Raw genomic sequence first — 20691 nt, 5'->3', positions numbered from 1 at the left:
TTGAATAATCTTTTAGTAGGCCCTAAACCCCCCCGCCCCCAAAAAGAGTAAAATCTCTGTAATTGCAATTGTTTACAAACAAATGTTTTAAATCTCTCTCAAATTTTGGTTCCCCCCCCCCACCAAAAAAAACAACAACATTTTTTAAACCAAATTTCCATTTTATTCGCCTCCCAAAAACTTCTGTCCATCTGACAGAACATTCATCCAAATAAAAGAAGGGTTGGATTATTCATACAGTTTATTCTTGAGCATCTGTACCTTTGTTGAGAGTCTGCTGGCATCCAGATGAAGGAAGACCTTCTGAAGTACCTCAAAGAAAGCTTTCAGTTCCCGAGGATAACTGAGATTGAGTGCATATATCACACCCATTAAGACCGCACACGCAGAGGCCATGTCTCCCAGGTCATGCAGAACTTCAACACCCTCGATGGTTATACCCACATCAGCTGGAGGAGTGCTGGCATCACCTCCTTCAACACTGATGGTGAAGATACCAAGGGTAATTTGTTCCAGCTCCCTTTGAACAGCTGTAGCATCAGAATCCTTTAAAACAGAGAGTAAAACAAAAACCCATCGCATTGGGAATTAGACACAAAAACACAGAAAAATGCATCCTTAAAAAAAAAAAAGCCAAAGTCACCCTTTAATGAAATAAACACAATATCAGGAAGACTAATGATTCTGCACCCTGGTGCGCCATTATTTTCGACTACAGTTTTAACAAAAAATGTTAAATAAATAAATACTAAATAGAATCACCATTATATACAGTGGGGCAAAAAAGTATTTAGTCAGCCACCGATTGTGCAAGTTCCCCCACCTAAAATGATGACAGAGGTCAGTAATTTGCACCAGAGGTACACTTCAACTGTGAGAGACAGAATGTGAAGAAAAAATCCATGAATTCACATGGTAGGATTTGTAAAGGATTTATTCGTGAATTAGGGTGGAAAATAAGTATTTGGTCAATAACAAAAATACAACTCAATACTTTGCAACATAACCTTTGTTGGCAATAACAGAGGTCAAACGTTTACTATAGGTCTTTACCAGGTTTGCACACACAGTAGCTGGTATTTTGGCCCATTCCTCCATGCAGATCTTCTCGAGAGCAGTGATGTTTTGGGGCTGTCGCCGAGCAACACGGACTTTCAACTCCCGCCACAGATTTTCTATGGGGTTGAGGTCTGGAGACTGGCTAGGCCACTCCAGGACTTTCAAATGCTTCTTACGGAGCCACTCCTTTGTTGCCCGGGCGGTGTGTTTTGGATCATTGTCATGTTGGAAGACCCAGCCTCGTTTCATCTTCAAAGTTCTCACTGATGGAAGGAGGTTTTGGCTCAAAATCTCACGATACATGGCCCCATTCATTCTGTCCTTAACACGGATCAGTCGTCCTGTCCCCTTGGCAGAAAAACAGCCCCATAGCATGATGTTTCCACCCCCATGCTTCACAGTAGGTATGGTGTTCTTGGGATGCAACTCAGTATTCTTCTTCCTCCAAACACGACGAGTTGAGTTTATACCAAAAAGTTCTACTTTGGTTTCATCTGACCACATGACATTCTCCCAATCCTCTGCTGTATCATCCATGTGCTCTCTGGCAAACTTCAGACGGGCCTGGACATGCACTGGCTTCAGCAGCGGAACACGTCTGGCACTGCGGGATTTGATTCCCTGCCGTTGTAGTGTGTTACTGATGGTGACCTTTGTTACTTTGGTCCCAGCTCTCTGCAGGTCATTCACCAGGTCCCCCCGTGTGGTTCTGGGATCTTTGCTCACCGTTCTCATGATCATTTTGACCCCACGGGATGAGATCTTGCGTGGAGCCCCAGATCGAGGGAGATTATCAGTGGTCTTGTATGTCTTCCATTTTCTGATGATTGCTCCCACAGTTGATTTTTTCACACCAAGCTGCTTGCCTATTGTAGATTCACTCTTCCCAGTCTGGTGCAGGTCTACAATACTTTTCCTGGTGTCCTTCGAAAGCTCTTTGGTCTTGGCCATGGCGGAGTTTGGAGTCTGACTGTTTGAGGCTGTGGACAGGTGTCTTTTATACAGATGATGAGTTCAAACAGGTGCCATTCATACAGGTAACGAGTGGGGGACAGAAAAGCTTCTTACAGAAGACGTTACAGGTCTGTGAGAGCCAGAGATTTTCCTTGTTTGAGGTGACCAAATACTTATTTTCCACCCTAATTTACGAATAAATTCTTTACAAATCCTACCATGTGAATTCATGGATTTTTTTTTTCACATTCTGTCTCTCACAGTTGAAGTGTACCTCTGGTGCAAATTACTGACCTCTGTCATCATTTTAAGTGGGGGAACTTGCACAATCGGTGGCTGACTAAATACTTTTTTGCCCCACTGTATATATGCATCCTCTAAGTATTATGTATTACTAACTTTTTAGTATTGGATTGCATTACATTGCATAACTCTTCCTGAAATGTGTGTATACATAAAGATTCCTGTTGAAAGATTTTATTATGTTTATGTATAGAAGTACATTTCATTTGAGGTTCTCTAGATGTGTTTGCTCTTTTTACTAGAGAAGTTACACTGTGCAAGCTCAGCACGAAGTCTATGCCATTGTATGTTATCTCTTCCTGCATGTGATGAAGTCTCTACTGTTATATGTTATCTCTTCCATTCATGTGACTGTGACGCAAACATGCTTGAGTATAAATAAAGGGTGGTGACTGCTGCGGAGTGTGAGTCTCCGTTTGAACTCTCACCCATGTGCACGTTAAACCTGCAAACCTGTCTGAGTGTCATTTATTCTGACCTGAGTTGCATTACAGGAAAACTCCTAACATTTCCCCAAAGCATTTAAACAGATTCCATGCAAATTATAACAATGTGACAACATTAGTTATTCAAGATTTGGTTTAATACAGATAAAGACTACGCTAAAATTACCAACCAGGTATTCTTTAAAGAGGATGCTTGGGTCTTCATTTAGGTAAAGAGGTAGTGCCCTGAGGACACACTCCCTCCTCTTTTCAATAGTTTCATTCTGGAGAGAGTGACAGAGGTACAGAAAGAGAAAACAGAAATACTTTAGAATGACACAAACTGACAGTATATGCAAAATGAATGACATATCCACTGCTGACACAGACATGTACACAAGACCAATTAATGATCACATGAATATTTAACATGTGGGCAGGGTTTCCACCATATTATACATATCCATATTAAGCAACAGAGGGAAAGACAAACTAATACGGCATCTTTTTTTGCATACCAAAATGGAACTTACAGGTACTATACACTAGCTGTTTAAATTTGAAAGTGATCTTATAATGCCATAACATTTTGCTGCGAACAGAAAAACGCACCTGTGTGGCTGGGGCCAAAATTTGCCTGATTTTCCTCCCTGCAGCGCCTCCTTTATTCTTGAAGACTTTTATTAGTTGGTCAGTGTATTGGTCAAGTTGTGCAAGAAACCTCGGAACCAGTGGAGCAGTAGTAATCCTTACAAATTCTGCTTCTACCTAAAAACATGTCAACAAACACAACATACTGTACTGTAACTATATTTATATATACTATACGTACACATATACATACTACTGGAGCCATTACAGCTTTTATTGTTATTTATAAAGATTCATACCTCAGCCACACTAAATAGTCCTGGCCATCTGATCTTGAAGTCGGCGATCATGGGATTGTTTTTGACAAGTTCCTGCCTCCTGTATGCAAAGGTCCTGGCCATCTTCTCTTTGATAACTATCTCATTATGCTTCTTCTTGACCTCAGTTAGCAATGCCAATCTCTCCCTTTCAAGGCTGTCCTGGGTCTCTCCAGCCGGATAAGGAGGACAAAAATTTACCTCTGCCTTTCTAGGTTTTTTGACAGCATATGCTGGGTGACATCGATCGGTTGGTTTGTGCTTGAGGGAATTAATGCTCACTTCTGGGCACCCCAAGTTTCTAAGCTTTGTCCTATAATTTGCCATCTTGTACTTGAGGCTAATCTTCCATCCGTAGAAACCACTGAAAGATCCTTGTTCTCTTAAGCATGGATGTGCTTTGATTAAAGCTTCAGCAACAGATTCTATTTCCAAGTTTGAAGGATATGCCTTAAACGTCATGATTTTCTCAGCTAGAGCTTCTAAAATGTCTGACTTAAGTTTGTGTCCTGGGTTCAGAAGAATTCCATTTGATATGAAAGCCTGGTTTGCACTTTGAAGTTGCATCTCCACGTCATACGGAAACTTTGGTATTTGGAATTCTGCAGGCCACTGAGATCGAGCAGTTTCGGAGTCAGAGGATGAAAGTAATAGTGTGTCAGAAGATGATAGTGACGTTTCTTCCCCACTTTGGTTCATCCCAACTTCACCAAAGTCTGAAGCATCAGTCAGACAGATGACTTTCACTGTGCTCTTGTCCTGAATATCATCCATTCGTTTAAGGTTGATAAACTCATTATCAAAGTCACTGTCCATGTACTGGAGTCTAATGTCCCCCTGAATATCAAACTGACGTTTGATCTCATCTGAAAGATCCTCCACAGACTTTGGCATGCCCGATGCTATCGTCAGTTTTTCAGTATTGTTGGAACCAAGGATGATCCGCAGTTTTACTGGTTCAGCCATCATTCGATTCCGTGCTTCAGTCTAGAAAAGAAAAAATATATATACATGAACATAAATCCAGTAACTACGTACAAAATTGAAAGTATTAAAATTGAGATGTCAACATGTTTCACAACGGTACTTAACAGAGAAGTGAGAAAAATTCTGGCTAATCTCAACATAAACACAGATTAAAGGTTTTCTTGTCTAGAAGATGTACTGATGGGCCTAACAGACTGTTAGATTCAACAAGTCACAAGGAGTTAGTGGCTGAACATCACAATAAAGCCAGATGCTACTTTAGGTGCTTATGCCAGTGAGATTAAAGTGCATATTGAGTAAGGTATTAATTACAGCTGTTTACTCACATATTCATTGTGTGCTTTTGATGTAAGGATATCTTTTCAATGTAACCATTCGAAGGGGACCAATGAAGTAGTCATTTAATGGGTACTTCTCTGCCAGTTCATCATATGTTATCAGGGACATTTTGCCACTTGTACATGGTTGCAGTTCAAAGGCCCGGTAGTGCTCCCTAAACCAAGACGAAAACTTGCTGACAATGAAATTCAGTGTACCCTGAACAACACATAATCTGATTATCTCTCCAAATTCAGGCAGCCCATCAGTAAAACCACAGATAACGATCATTCTATTTCTGTAGTTGATCCCTCTATAGTCTGCACTTTTAGTCATGTTTCCTTCTGTCATGTCAGGATACATCTTTTTGATAGGCAGAGAAATGTCATCTTTCAGAACCTCAAGTGGAACTCTTGATGCACTTGACACTTCAACTCCAGATTTCTGTGGATGTAATGAGTGTAAGTGATAGGCAATCAGCATTTGATGTTTCCTTGACAGTGTTAGAGCAACATTCTTGAAACACTTGGTATGATGAGCCACTTCCTTGAAAAAACTGTGTTTTCCCTCAAATCGCATTGTCCATAATCCAACAAGAGGACCAAAACATCGGATCATCTGAGGGTAATGTTCCAAGTAGTGATGCTTTGGCAGAAGTTTTTTGTTGGGAAATGCTTCTTGATATTTCTGTCTGTGATCAGAAATTTTGAACTGAAGATATCCAATTGATTCTTCTGTATGGATCTGGGCAACAGCAAGTTCCACTATCTCCTTTAAATCCAAAATGATTTCCCACACTGGATCACCGTCAGGTATAACATCTCCAATCAAGAAGGGCAGCAATCTTAACAGAGTCCAATTTTCCGCTGCATTGCCACCTATTGTATTTTTTCTTAACAATGTTCGTGGAACAATATGTGGACGGTTTGTTTTATCTTTTCCCTTATAGGGAAAACTGACAATCACTTTATTTAAAGAGTCCAAAGTGATGTATTTTTTGGATATGAACATACCCAGACACTGTGCAAGTTCCACTGGAACAACACCTTCCAAAAGATCGTGGAGTATGTCAGGTGGATATCCAGTTGTCACATGAAAATGAGAAAGATTTTCCGTCAGCACACATGGCCTTTTTACTCCAACACAATGCTTTCCACTCTCTACTGCATGTTTGACATGTTCTTTGTGCAGGTCTTTGGATCGAAGAGTAAACTCTCCAGAAAGTACCAGTTTGGTCTGAAAGTCGCTGAAGCGTCCTGTGCAAAATCGACAAACATACTCTCCTGAAAAGCTCTCCACAAAACCTGCAATCCCATGAGCACCTAGATTGTCTGCAGCTACACACTGTACCGTGCCTTTAATATTTTTTCCAATCTGTGGGACAAATACCCCATGCTCCTCCAAGACTGCCAAATCACACAAAAGAGGTTCAAGCACTTTTTCATACCCATATTCCTTGACGTAGCTGCTTTTACACAGTATTGCCAAGTAGATGGATGACAAAGAGGAGTGTTGGTCTTGGGATAAGTTGCTTAATATCCAGTACACTGCACAAAGTTTGTGCTTCTTTCTTGAAGTACCGAGAGGGTTGCATACTTCAAAATCATCAATGTAAAGCATCACGGTAATTCTCAATTCATCAGCAGACAGGAACTGATTTTGTTTGAAAAATTCTCCATCTTGAAATGATCTGTATTCTTGTTGCATACTTTCAGTTTCCTTGGATTGAGCATTGTAGTTTTCTACTATGTCATCTACTATACCATTCTTTGTTAGGAGCTGTTGTAGGGTCTGCAGTAATGGTATATATTGGTAGGTGTGGTTGCTCTCCTTATCCAAAATATATTCAATTGGTTCAACGACATGGAACTTTTTGCTGAAGTACTGTTTCCGCTTAAAAGCAGTTCCAAGTGTACCCATATGTCCAAGTGTTTTTGTCAGAGGGTTAGAGATGCAGACTGCAGAGGCCAAATCCTCAATTTCTTTCACATTAAGATTAATATGACTTTGCTTTGTACAAAAATCTGTAACTATGGCATTTATTGCAGTCAGGGATGCAGAACTCATCAGGAAGTGCAAGTCCTGCAAAAACTCATCCACTGCACTGCTTGGAACATGGAGTACATTTTCCAGCTTAAGCAACATCACTGCAAATTTCTCTTCTATCATCCTCTCATCACTTTTAGAGATCCCAGTCTGAGACAAGTCTTGCACTTCCACCTGGCCTTCGTCAAATACTTCACTGTCTTCATGTTCCCCTTCAGGAGCTGGCCTGTTAAAACGGTCTCTTACTGTTACTATTCCACCTTTAAAGTCACTGTAAGAATAACCAAGATGTTTTCTATTTTTATGTGATTTGAATGTTCCATAGATGTTTGTCATAAATGTACAACCCTTGAACACGCATGGGACCGTTTCATTTGCTTTCAGATGCAAATTTATGTGACTAAAATACTCCTTTTCAGAGGTAACTTCAGAGAATCCACAAACATGGCAGCTGAATGTGGCCAGTGACAATGTTTTCTGTGATTTCTCTCTGTTATGAATCCTACAAAAATGGGACCTGAGTGCATTCCATGACTTAAATGTGCATGGACAACTAATATATGGGCAAGGATATGGGCGCCAGTGCCCATAATCTGGATGTTTTAATCTATAATGTTTAAGTAATTGGCCCCTAGTTGAGGTCCTTGCACTGCAACCTTTACACTGCCACATTCAGATCTGGAGAAGACATAAAAGTAAAGTAAACAAAACTTAACTCGTAAAACAGTTTTTTTTTGAAAAAAGTATGACAGTTCACATACCACATGCAAGCACAGGCATACCACATACACCACATCAGTATAAGAGGGAGCAGGTAAAGGCCAGGAAAAAACTTAAAAATTATTGATTGAATTACAAGTAAATAAAATCTTACTCAGAAGAAAAGCAAGAGATTGACACTGCCATGTGCCAACTTTCTATAGAAAAAATTATCAGGTCTGTTGACCTTCTGTCTGTCCAGTTATTTTTCGTCAATAATTTCATTTAAAAAAAATGTAGTGTTTATTTAACAAAATTTAATTTATAACCATGTTGATATGTATAACTCTGCTAGGAAACATGCTGTCTTTACAGACCATTTTCATATAATACAGATGACTGATAGAGCACAACAATGGTGTCACAGTGGCTTCTGGCCCTCAATTTTTGGATTTTAAATGTCACAACTTCATGTTATCATTGTTATGCTATTAGACATTTGTGTGATTCTCAAATTACAATAAAGCAATCTCAATAAAGCAAGTGGAAAAATATCCTAGAACCCATTTAGCTAATCACTTTAACAAGCAAAGAAACATTAAAAATGTGTCTTACACATTCCGCAAAGTAAGGATATTAACATGTTAGCAGTTAATACAATTGTTTACAATAACCTGGGATAAACAGGCACACTAAATTTTATCATTTGTACTATTATATCTCATCTTATTCCCAGGTTTGCTCTATGAGGGACATACTTCATCTGTGCATCTATTCTGAGCGCTGTAAAAAAAAGAAATGCAAGCTCAAATGTTGCATTTTGTGGAGAAAATTATTTTGATCTTAGAAAAGTTTAATTTCAGCGAAAAAATTTCATTTCTGCATGCAAGAAATGTATTTCAGTGTTTGCTATTATCCATATACACACACACAATGACAGCCCCTCTCGCTCAGTTGTTTGCATTTGCTCTTGATCAGATCCGCTCAACTCTCTGTACACCGTTTTAAATGTGCCACAAAACCAACTAATCACAGACTTGGATGCTAAAATTCTGATTGGCTGCTACAGTCTCCAATCAGCTTGCTAGCTACTACTTTCCAGAAACACGGTCCAGAATGTAGCTAAATCGAGTTTGGAGAGCAGAGATCTGAGCAAGAGCAAATACCAACTAGTGATGGGATTTCCGGCTCTTTTTGCTCGGCTCACTAAAAAGAGCCGCCTCTTTCGGCTCCGAACCGGCTCTTCAGGTTGTTTTGTTGCTTTAATTAATTTATTATTCACAATAATATAAAATTATGCACAAAAGGAATTACTAACGTAAAAAAGTGGTTTTATTTATATATGTTTATATATAAATATATGCGGTGGCCCCTAGAGACAAAACACGTGCAAACTCTAAAACACATTTCTAGCATGAACTGAACTTCCAAAGCAGAGCTACTAGATCACTTAAATTACACAATTGAAAGCATGTGTGTATTGTTTGTGTATTTATACACAGGCACTCAAATATATTCAAATAATTTAAAAAAAAAGTTCATCTACCTGTTACTATCACACACCAAATCCGGTCGTTGGTACTTGCTCGATTGTGTAGCCACAAGATAACAAAAGCTCAACACTGCGCCCAGCATCCTGGAGCACTTCTGTTGTCTTTTGTAAGTGTTTTGAGTTTTTATGTGCTTCTGAGTTTTTACGTGCTTCGGAGTTTGTACGTGTTTTGGAGTTTGTACGTGTTTTTACGTGTTTTGGAGTTTGTACGTGTTTTTACGTGTTTTGGAGTTTGTACATGCTTCAGAGTTCGTACGTGATTTGAAGTTTGTATGTGCTTTGTCTCTAGGGACCACTGTAAATATACTTTTATTTATTCACGCCACATAAAATGTAATAAATAAATCATATAATATAAAAATCAACTATTAACATTTCAACTTTTAACTATTTAAATTTTCAGCTGTTTCCTTTTACAAATTTAAAGTGAAAACAACACAAAACACTGCAAAACACAATTAAATATAAATTATAATATGAAAACAAAAAGAACATGCACATTCTCTGTCATATGGGCCCGCATGAATCCGCACTTTCTGAATCCTTTATCATCTGCAACCGAAAATAGTTGTGGATGATTACTATACCTTTCTAATGTGAAGTTGTTGTCCCTGGCTCTCTTTCTCTCTCTCTCCTTCTGGCTCTGTTCCTGTGCTACTGAGTGTAACTACCGCCCCTCCCCCCTCTTCCCAGCGTAAAGCACAAGGCTCGCGTGCAGAGTGAAGCGGAAAAAAGTGTGAGAGAGAGGGTGAGAGAAAGAAAAAAAAAAAAAAACCCCACGAGCCGTCACGGCTCGCGATAAGGAGCCGGCTCTCGTCGTTCACGTCAAAGAGTCGGCTCTAAGAGCCATTTCGTTCGCGAACGACCCATCACTAATACCAACAACTGAGTGAGAGGGGGTCACGTCGTGTCCAAATTCATGTGTAGATGGATAATTGCAAACAATACATTTCTTGCACGCAGCAATGAATTTGGTTCGCTCAAATTAAAATTTTATTCACTCAAGAATTTTTTTCTCAAAATGCAACATTTGCGCTTGAATTTTTTAAAAAAATTTTTTTTTTACGTGCGCTCAGAATAGAGGCACAAAAATACCGCCCTAGATGTATACCTATACACACCAACTTTCCAATGGTCTCTCGGTTCCCTTGTTTGGATGACAGGATGAAATATCTGACATCTCTAACTTGTCCAAGACCCAGTAAAACTAACGCAGCACAAGCATAGACAACATATGTAACATGTCTTGTGCGACAAACACAACATATAACCATGCTCAATATGAAGATACTAGACAACATAGTCAAAGAAAGACGTGGTCTTACCTCTCACAAATGAAAATCCAACTGCAGCTTGCCGCCAAAACAACGTTTTTTCGATAAATTTCAAGTCTTGCGCATGAGCAGGCCCAAGCCTGTTATTCTTTGGTTTTTTTATGACCTCTGTTGTTGGATTACTGCCACCTTGTGGATATATGAAGTATATCAATCCTAATTAACTTAAATTAAATGTTATGTCTTCAAGTAACACATTCGTCTTCTGTACAGACAATAATAGACACAATTATGTAGACTTTATTAGAAAAACATATTTTAACTCAACAAAGACATATATTTTAAGTAAAATGAAAATAAATAATTATTTTAAACTGAACAATTCATCCCGTTCATTTTTTTGAGTGCACGAAGTATGGACTCCTTCAGTACATCATATTTCATGCTATTTTCGATAGAGAGAGTTGATACAACCTCCTGTGCTTTGCCCATTAGCTTGCATTGCAGCAGCACAGCCCACATTTCTTTTGGCCATTCTAATGCTGTTGCAATCCTTTCAAAAGCATTAAAGTAGGAATCGACTTCAGTCTCTCTAAATGTTGGCACCAAAGCAATATTTTTGCGTACATCAAACCTATAGGTGCTGCCAGATGAAGGCAAGGGTTCTGAAGTAACCGGTGAGCTGGGAGAAGACAGGCTTTGTGTAAGTCTCATAGCTTCCACCTCTAGCTGTTTCAACTTTACCTCCTTCTCAGCTTCAATTTCCAGCTGACGTATCCGAAATTTGAAGTCAAGCTCGGCCTTACGTGTTTGCTCCCTTTCCTGCGCCTCCAGCCGAAGGCGAGCTAGACGCACCTTAAGTCTAGCATGTCCATTTGACCCACTGAAGTCCGGGGACAGAGGATCAAAGCGAGGTAGAGTGGGAGGAACTGTAGGCTCCACCTGGACTTTGGGGGGAGTAGCTATTGCACCATCCTCCGCCTTCAGAGGTGCGACACCTTGCTCAACAGAGAGAACGTTACTATCACCCACATCAGAACCGGTCAAGATATTCAACTCAACCAGACGTTGTAAGATAATGCCCTTGATTTCCTTCTTCGCACTATATTTCTTTACTGGAATATCAAAGTGTGCCGCAATACTCAATAAGTCGTCTTTGCGACATAACTCAAACTTCTCATGTCTCGGAGCACGAATAAAATCTTCTAAGTCGAAATCCATACTTAATTACAAGGCAGTAACACTGTAACAAGCACCAGCGTTGTCCATAGCTCTGGGAAATAGATCCCGGACGAGCCCCCACTTGTGTTACGTCTCCCCGAGGGCAGGAGGGGATAACACAACAACCCCGAAACTCAGTACAGGTGTTATGAAAAAAGGTTTAATGGCAGCGCTCTCACAAAATAAACAACCCAGACTCAAACAACAAATGTGGGGGAAAAAGGGACAGTTAGGTTGTGCCAAAAAAAACCCCAAAAAGACAAAACCAAAACTTAGCTGAGCTGAGCTACTATCCTAGAAAAGCAACAAACAGGAGAGATAGACCCAAACCTCAACTTAAAACAAGCTCAAAATTACATGGGTGGCACCAACCTACTTACCTAGTGTTTCTAACACAAAGACTCTACGTGAGTAAGTGTATGGGGTCCCCAAACTCACCTAGTCCACTTTACTCCCACCACAATCATCAAACAAAAGAAAGACAGCAGGAAACCGTCACACATGTGTCAAACAATTCAAGGAGGGAAGAGAGCCGCGCCCAGCCACAGGTGAGTCTCCTTATCAAGGGCTTCACTCCTGGTTTGTCCAATCAGGGCCTCCCTCCTCTAATTAATTGGACGTCCCCAGATTGACATCAGCCTGCAGTCTGCGACCTAAGGGAATGGCAAACAAAAGGGGAGGGAAAGAAAACATGCAGCCTGCAGACACGTAACATAAGCATCACGCAGAAGAAGGTTTAGGTTGGGGTGAATTTCCATTCGCTAACAGTGATGTTCCTGATTTTGAAGGATAAAGTCAGGGTTGCATAAGAAAGAGCAGAGCCCAGAGGCGACAGGCTAAGGTGAGGGGGACAAAGTTCACTGAACCAGTTCCAGTGCCACAATGTGACGAATTACCAGTCGTACCTGGTGAAATAGCTCAGTTTCAAAGAGAGGATCCATCTTTAGCTCCCCTGTTTTCAAAAAGTGTCACAAACGCAATAGAGGTCACTGAGAGAGGCAGAGAGCTATTTTTCTTAAAGGGTGAGCTATTATATCGCCGCAGTAGGGTGGGAGACCAGTTGGTTGTGCCTAAGAGTTTAAGATCCACAGTACTGCAGTTAGCCCACTCAGTCCCTTGGGCAGGACACCTGGGTCAAGCCAAAACCTTCTCTCGTATGTCAACTAGATTTTACTGGCCACAGCAGTTTACAGACACTGTGCAGTTTTGCAAGTCTTGTCCAGAGTGTCAGTTAACAGCACCAGGAAGGAAAGGTGATTCTTGGAATAATTCTCTGTTGTTCTCCTCAGTTACCAGCATCCTGGCGACTCCCTTGTTTTCTCTCTATACTCACTATCTCCGTAGCTGCTACCTGCCTCCCGCGCTGCCACTCACCTGCACGGTTACCTGTCTCACTTCACCTGTTTACCTGGAAAACGTGGCATGCCCTCGTGCTCATAGACCCCTAAAGCTTCCCCTCGATCTACCTCAATTTGCTGATCCCCACGGAGCTCTCCACTTCCTTCGCTGCGTTCTTTCTCCACATCACAAGTAAGACAAATTCACTTCACTATTCATTGATAACTTACTGTGCATGCCACTCTCCGCTAATTCTAATCTCTCCATTTCCAGGCATTCTGCCCCACAAAATTCTCCTTGGGTTCCCCTGTACTATGTTTTCAATAAACCTATATCTACCTCGATTTTCTCTTGTGCATTGTGTCTGCTTCTGGGTCCATTGAAGTGCCACCCATAACAGCCAGCAACACTGTCAGATGGTCCTCCGCCAGCGTCTGCAAGGTTGCAGCCTCCATAGACCTCCTCTCAGGGCTGCCTCTTGCCACTGGTCACCTCTACTAGAGCTTGTCCAAGTCAGAGAGGGAAGCTATGGAAAAATACCTTCACGACTCTGTAAATGGTATCTGTTCCTTCTCCTCACAATTAGCTGCAGATTTCATTTTATGTGGAAAGGAAAGACAAAACACTCTGCCCATAAACTGATTACCCCGTTTTTCTTTGATCGCATTAGCTTTTGAACTCCTGCAGGGGTCCTCCATCTTTAACCAGTTCAGCCTAAGAAATACTTACCACCTACCCCTATTTGGGATGATGATGAGTGGAAGGTGACATTTAACACTCCCCTGAGGCATTTCAAATATCTGGGGAAACCATTTGGCTTCCTTAATGCCCCAGCCATCTTCTAAGCCTGTGTTAATGACACCAAGCCAGAAAGATACTCACTCTGCAGGAGGGGGAGATACAGGAGAGGTGGAGGAAGATCTCAGCCTGGGCATCTATTGTCTCGTGTAGTCTGGAAGATGAGTGGATGACGGGGTGGGTGCAGTTTTCTCTGTGGTGGGGTCGGATGGGCTGTCCTGGGCTCTGTGGGGCCGGGCGGCGCTGCTGTACGGAGTATGGGGGTGCCTACTGGGGTCAGCGGGGGAGCTGGCCCCAGGGAGGGGTCACTTGCTCCTCCCTTCCTTCCCTCCCCATCTCCAGCTGCCTCCCTCTTCCGGCTCCTCCACAATCACCCACACATGCAGGGCCTTGGGATAAAGGTGTGTCACCAGGGTGCAGGGGAGGCATCCCCCCCCTGTCCCCTTCTGGCTGACTGTGCCTCAATTTTATCTCACAACTTAGACATTCAGATTACTCTCATTACACATACATATAGGATCTTGGGGGTGGGCACGCTACAAGGACTCCAAATTACCATCAGGGTGTACACCTCACCCTTTGCGTCGTTGCCCACCTCTCAATTTTAAATACACGTAAACATTGAGGGCTATCAGGAGGGGCTATGCGCTTACCCGCTGCTCTCTGGCAGGTAGCTCCATGCCCTCCTGGGTTTTAAATGCACCTTAGAACACACATGCATCAACACTACATATGAGCGGGTGGAGAGAGGTTTGGAGTCTTCTCACACCCCTGTTCTCTGCGACCTGCTGGAGCGGGGGGGCCAGGAGGAGGAGTTGGCCGTCGAACTGGGATCTGAAATGTGGGGCCTCCCTGCTGCTGCGGACTCGGGGTGGTCTGCATCTCCCCACCGCAGGGAAAAGGGTAACACCACCTGGGTCTGGGTGCAGTTTCCCCCTCCAGGGGCAAGGGTACCTAGACCCTTTTACGCTTGGGGAGTGTGATTGTGTGTACAGTGTCTCTTTATGTCTGTCTCCACGTTGGGTGAGTGTTGAGTAATTGCATATGAGAGCATGAGGGTGGGAATGGATGTTTGTATCTGTGTGTGCCTGTATGTCTGTCCATATGTCAGGTCGGGTATCAGACGCCACCTCTCTGGGGACATCTCAGGCCCTCCAAGGTATGGTGGCCTATCTCCCCCCACCACTTCCCCTGCCAGTGGCAGACGCCCTCAGACATCGGTGCGTTGGTGGTTCTTTGTGTCTGGGGGTGGGCGTCCAGGTACACACTGGCTCACTCCTTGGTGGCTGCTTATCGGGGCCTGGAGCCTGGGGCTCGATCGGGCTACTTCGGGGGTCGGGTGTGTGGGGATTATATCATTTTAATTTCATGTTTATTCATTCATATCCTTTCATTTGTTTATATGCTTTTATTAAGCTTTGAGTAGTGGCATTTGATTAAAGCATTTATTCAATATATACATATATAGTTTCAGTTAGATTCCTACACATATGAGAGTGGCCTCTATCTGGTTGTGAGCTTGAGTTGGCGAGGTGAGACAGAGTGCACTGAGGTGTCTCGACCTCAGTGCGAGACACACAGTTTGCCTGCACACACACACAGTGTACAGACTTGTTTCTAGGTAAGAGTTCAGACATATTTTGCTTGTAACTACATTTTGTGCCTGCAGAAGTGACAGTTTTTTGTAGGATGTGGTTTTGATGATCCAGAAATAAGCAGAGTAAGATCAACAGGAAGCATCTGGCGTCGAGACGGAGAAAATGTTCTTTTTGAATGTGTCAAAGGTTGTGGTTATTGTAACTTATGCGTGTCATGTATCTGCTTTGACACATGAAGGGGCGTAATAATACCCTGACGTATAAAACATTCTGAGTATGCTTTCTTTGGGGGATTTATGCTGAAGATTGTGATGGTGTATTTCCTCCACACGTGTGTTTAATAAAATCATTGTTTTGACGCACTTGGACTTGTGGTCGTTTGTCTCTCACCTCAATCACGAATCGGGACAGGTGCCCTCGGCCTCTCGGCCTGGGGCTCGGTCACTCTGGCACAGCTGGCTGCCGGCGGAGCTCCCGGGCACGTCACTGCAACCCCCCCGGCTTACGCTCCGCGGCTGCTGAGTGACCCCTCATCTGGGACTCTCCTCAGCTCTTTCTGGGATAGTGGCGCAGCTGCCCCTCTGTTGGTCTTCCTTGGTCTCGTGTTCTGGGGGCCTCCGGATGTCTGGAGTTTTGATCTCCTCCATACCTGCTTCATGCCCTGGTGGACGGGGCTATGGCTCCCCACACCCTCTAACAGATCATTACATGTAGGAACCTTTTAAAAACAAGCGTGTTCATGCTCACAGGTGTACACACAGGTGCTCACACACACAAACTACACCCTTTTTGGCTCCTACCTTAAAGCACACTGTGCTACTAACTAATAAAGATCAAATAAACTATGACAATCAAGTGGACCAGTATAGCAAAAGGCCCACTTGGGAAAGTAAATCTGTTGGGCATTTGTCTTGGCCTTCAGACAATAATTCTGATTGCTACAGTGCCAGACAGGACATACAAAAAAAAAAAAAGCCAGATAGATACCCTGTCTCACCAGGTGCAGTCAGTTCTTGGGCACCTAGGACCCTGGGGCCATGTTCTCAGCTCGTGCCATGGTGGTGGTGGGGCTGGCTGCTCTCTTGTTAATTTGTGTATGCATACTTTCTTATATTTTTCCCGTTCCAGGTTTTGTTGTTTTATTTGTTTTGTTTTTGTTTTCTTATTTTGCAGGTGCAGCCAAAGAGATCCATTGCACATTTCTATTTCTACTCTTGTACACTATTTAATGATTTCTCTTTTTTCCCCCTACCTGCTCGTTTGGACATTGCTGTATTGGAAATGAATTGTAATAATGGACGTGACACAAATTTAACCTAATAAATAAACCAAAAAATTTAACACACGTGTAACACATAAACAAGAGGAGCCTATAGAGAATTAGAGCCTAATGAGAATAGAGCTCATCTTGGTAAAGCAAATGTTTTTTGGAACATCACATTCAGATTGCAAAAGCTGCCAGACAGGACAGGCTTAAAGAAAAATAAAGTTACAGAGGTCAAATAGTTGACAAGTTGTGTAACATTATCTTTTATCAAAATGAGATTCTTCCAAGTGCTGATTACTTAATAATAAATAAAGCTGTATGTGGGTAGAGTAGACAGAATGGCCATATTGTGGTTATAAAATAGGCGTTTCCCCTGCACTATTAGATACTGACTCTAGATGTCTCTCTAAGCCAAGTGATTCTTAAGGTTCTGCTTATTGTCTATTCCTCAGAAGTTAATCTAATTTGGTCTTCTTTCCTTTTCAGAAAGGCACATGACCATCCTGTGATTGCTGGCATTTTTTTCATCCTTTTATATATCCAAGTCACTGGAACTACAGGCAGTGGAATTCCAAACGACAACGACAAAATGCATTCAGTTTATTGGGTCATTGCAGTTCTCCTGGCAGTTGGCTCATCTGAGATTTGTTATGCAGGACCTCTCCATGCTCAGTGCAAAGTAGAATGGTATGATGTATTTTCTCTGTATACAATTTGTTTTTTTGTTGCTGTTGTTCTTCTAGCTTTGCCTTAAAATAATGTGATAAACATGTATCTGAAGTAATGCTTAGTAAATATTCTTTTATGCATCGTAATGTTAGTCTGCCTCTGCATGTAAACAGTACTTCGCCTTTCGTTTCTTTCTTTGTCGTCAATGCAATCTCAATAGAGGAAAGTATCTTCTATATCAATATGTAAACCTAAGACATGCAATAATTAATATGTGTATAAATATTATATTCTTCTATATGAAAGTATTAAAGCATATGTAATGGTTATTTTGTAATTGAAACAACTCTGTATGCTTTATAGAACAATAATGAGATCACATTTCTCGGTAGTAACAACTGAACTGGCCTGTAAAATCACTGAGCTGCCACCGAAATGTAATTTATTGTGTAAATTGGAAACTTTTTGAGCTTAGCCATAGTTTACTATAAACTGGATTGAGGCAATATTTTTCATAAAGAGCACTGGTCTCACCTTTCTGTCATTCTTAATTGGCTAAAAATGTCATAACACAAACTTGCAAACTTTTAAAATGCCTTAATTAAATGAAATACATGTAATCTTTCATCATATAAAGCTTCCTTGTGATATAAAAATATATGGTGTAAGATTTAATAATCAAAAAGAAGTAAATAGTGATAATTACCTTTTGTCAGCAGTAAAAAAAAAAAGCCCATCTTTTGTTTCTTACAATAGACAAATTCCAAATAGTCTCAAGTAACACTCACAACCAATCTCCACTAGATGGGACCATTTGTTATAGTATTCCAAGGTGATGCAACACTAGCAATTACTACACTAAAGTAGCTATGTTTGTTTTATGCCATGCAGGTACTTTGGGATACCATGTCAGGTAGTTTATGAATCCCTGGTTTCACAGATTAAGAAATGGGAAACCATGGCTAGCTGCACTATGGGAGGAGAAAAGTGCCTGTACAAGGTATGTGAAGTCACACCCATACACACATAATATTATATAATTGTATTATTGAGTTCTCTTTAACCTTAATTCTGTTCTGTAGAAACAATACATAGATTAACAAATTAATTAATTTCTGCCTCCAGTTGCACTCTGCCTCAGTTCACTTCATATCTGCCAAGCACACTACTCCCTTTAAGAAGAATGTGTATGACATTAACTTTCGATTGGTCTCCTTTCACTTCTACACTTGCTGTCATGTTTCGGTAGGTTATCTCTCTTCTCTAATTTACAGTATTATATGACAGGTTAAAGAAACAAAATTAGCAAACTGTCTATTGTCAATAATTTTGGTTTCTGTATATTTGGTTCACTGTACCATGCTCTCCCCTTTCTCTTCTGATGCATCCTTTCTTTTCTGTCTTCATTTTTATTTTTCTGTCTTTCTCACCACCTCACCTTCTGTTTATTTTTGTTATTGCTTACCTTTTGCATTTGTATGTTTTATTTAACAAATATGGCCTTTTTTTTATTAATTAATTGATCTACTTAATTTCTAGGGCATGTCTATCTCTGAAACCTGGTATGCCATTAAAGACCATGGCACCAACTACTGCAACCTTTATAACCTGATTGAAGGTAAGGTTTGATAAAAATTGTGACATCCTTTTGCAATTCCTGGGCTTCACTGATAAGTTTGTCCTACAAGTGGTAACATGTTAAAGTAATTACATATTACTGGAGGCAATAAGGTAAGTAAGGTTTTATTAAATAATTAATCATCTAGAAAGCATCACTCCTTACTGTGTCATTTACATGGATATGAATGGATATTAATGGATTAATAAGCTCATATATAACATTGAATGAAAACCAAGTTTATAAAAAATATTACATCCACTACAAACAAGTTATTTAGGAGCTGTTAATGGGTCATAGTATCATTTTAAAAAGCCAAGGAAATCATTAGCAAAGTTCTTCTAGTCATTGCATTTATACATATAATGATTAAGATGAGCTTGTTGTTTGTGTGTTAAAAGATGTGTTATAATGTCTTATTTCATATTGTAATTGTTATTTCTGCATTTACAAGTTGTTAGTTCAGTATTTTCTATGACCTCATCTAAAGTGAGGTCATAGAAAATAGGGGTCCCCAATCCCAGTCCACAAAGGCCAGTGACCCTGAAGATTTTAGGTCTCACCCTCGGTCAACTCACCTGAATCACATGATTAGCTCATTGCCAGGCCTCTGGAGAACTTCAAGACATGCTGAGAAGGTAATTTATCCATTTAAATCAACTGTGATCGGTCAAGGACACATCTAAAACCTGCAGGGACACCGGCCCCTGTGGACTGGGATTGGGGAGCCCTGATCTATACCTTATAAAGGATTTATAAATGAAAATGAAAGGACAGCAGAACTCAAGCAAGTCTCCAAAAAGTTGATTCTGCAATTTGCATATTAATGATCAAGGTACTACAGGCCTTTTGTGTTCTGTGTGCTCATACCTCTTTCTCTTCTCATTTGTTCAACAGGAAGTGGTCTAACTGAATCCAGGGATTATAAAGAGGTCACCAGTGACTTCCTGTGCACCCAGCGTTCCTCTGCTAATTGTACTGTCTACTGACTGAATATTTACAATAAACAGAGATCACCACTGTGAAGCAAGGAGAATCACCCAGTTTTGATCTTCTTAGTTATTGACAACAAAAAGAAGTCATTTGCAGATTGTATAAGAATCTATACAGTGTGCCCTTACCTGTTTGCTACTGTTGAAAAGGAGGATTTTCATTATCTGTAACTCTTATACAATTTATGTATAGCATGCATTTAGATGTTCAGTTTATTCAAGTATAGTTTTAATGGACCCTGTTCAAACATGAACAAAGGCTGGCCCCCGGTTAAATATTTTTTATTTAGCTTTTAATGCATATGACATGCTTCCAAATGTTTCAGAATGAAGTCTTGCTTTAGTAATAAAGGATTTATAGATAAAATAATAGTCAATGTAAAACAATACCTGAGATATCAGTCACACAAGTACAAATAAACAGTGGTTGGTGAGTTATCACATTTATTTATTTTATGTTTTATTTATTGCTATCTGCTCAGCAACCAGCTGCAGCAGCCAGCTGGATACCCAGAGGTTTTACATACAACACCCTCGACTTCTCAGTGACCACCTTCAATCTCAAAGATCACTTAGAGTGGGTGGCAACCTGTCCCTCTTCCACTCTGTAACTGTGACTGTAATCACTCTCAAACAGATTGACAGAGATTTGCAATTAATCACAA

At 40.8% G+C, this 20691-nt stretch overlaps 2 protein-coding genes across 3 annotated transcripts; one reads left to right on the top strand and one right to left on the bottom strand.

The window, feature by feature from the left end:
* Positions 1 to 103: 103 nt before the first annotated feature.
* Positions 104 to 10676, bottom strand: LOC147321489 (sterile alpha motif domain-containing protein 3-like). Of its 2 annotated transcripts, none has more exons than XM_086305423.1 (5): positions 10577 to 10676; positions 3632 to 4636; positions 3354 to 3509; positions 2933 to 3025; positions 104 to 546 (listed from the first exon to the last, which is right to left on the bottom strand). In XM_086305423.1, the coding sequence occupies exons 2-5, from the start codon at positions 4616 to 4618 to the stop codon at positions 229 to 231; spliced, it is 1554 nt and encodes a 517-aa protein (XP_086161549.1). In that variant the 5' UTR covers positions 4619 to 4636; positions 10577 to 10676; the 3' UTR covers positions 104 to 228. The 2 variants fall into 2 exon arrangements, with proteins under 2 accessions (XP_086161549.1, XP_086161550.1); XM_086305424.1 differs by lacking the exon at positions 10577 to 10676 and adding an exon at positions 4963 to 5250.
* Positions 10677 to 17246: 6570 nt separating this feature from the next.
* LOC147321488 (uncharacterized) lies at positions 17247 to 20473 on the top strand. The gene is made up of 5 exons (XM_086305084.1): positions 17247 to 17434; positions 18308 to 18416; positions 18542 to 18661; positions 18956 to 19034; positions 19932 to 20473. The coding sequence occupies exons 1-5, from the start codon at positions 17337 to 17339 to the stop codon at positions 20021 to 20023; spliced, it is 498 nt and encodes a 165-aa protein (XP_086161210.1). The 5' UTR covers positions 17247 to 17336; the 3' UTR covers positions 20024 to 20473.
* The last annotated feature ends 218 nt before the right edge of the window (positions 20474 to 20691 follow it).

Source organism: Aulonocara sp. 'chitande type north' Nkhata Bay, linkage group LG9 (genome assembly GCF_057382095.1).
Source record: "Aulonocara sp. 'chitande type north' Nkhata Bay isolate Kocher_YH1m ecotype deep benthic linkage group LG9, A_spYH_male_GT1.1, whole genome shotgun sequence".
NCBI classification, from domain to species: Eukaryota; Metazoa; Chordata; class Actinopteri; order Cichliformes; family Cichlidae; genus Aulonocara; species Aulonocara sp. 'chitande type north' Nkhata Bay.
Note: the sequence above shows the minus strand (reverse complement) of the source record. Positions and strands in the feature narration are given on the sequence as shown.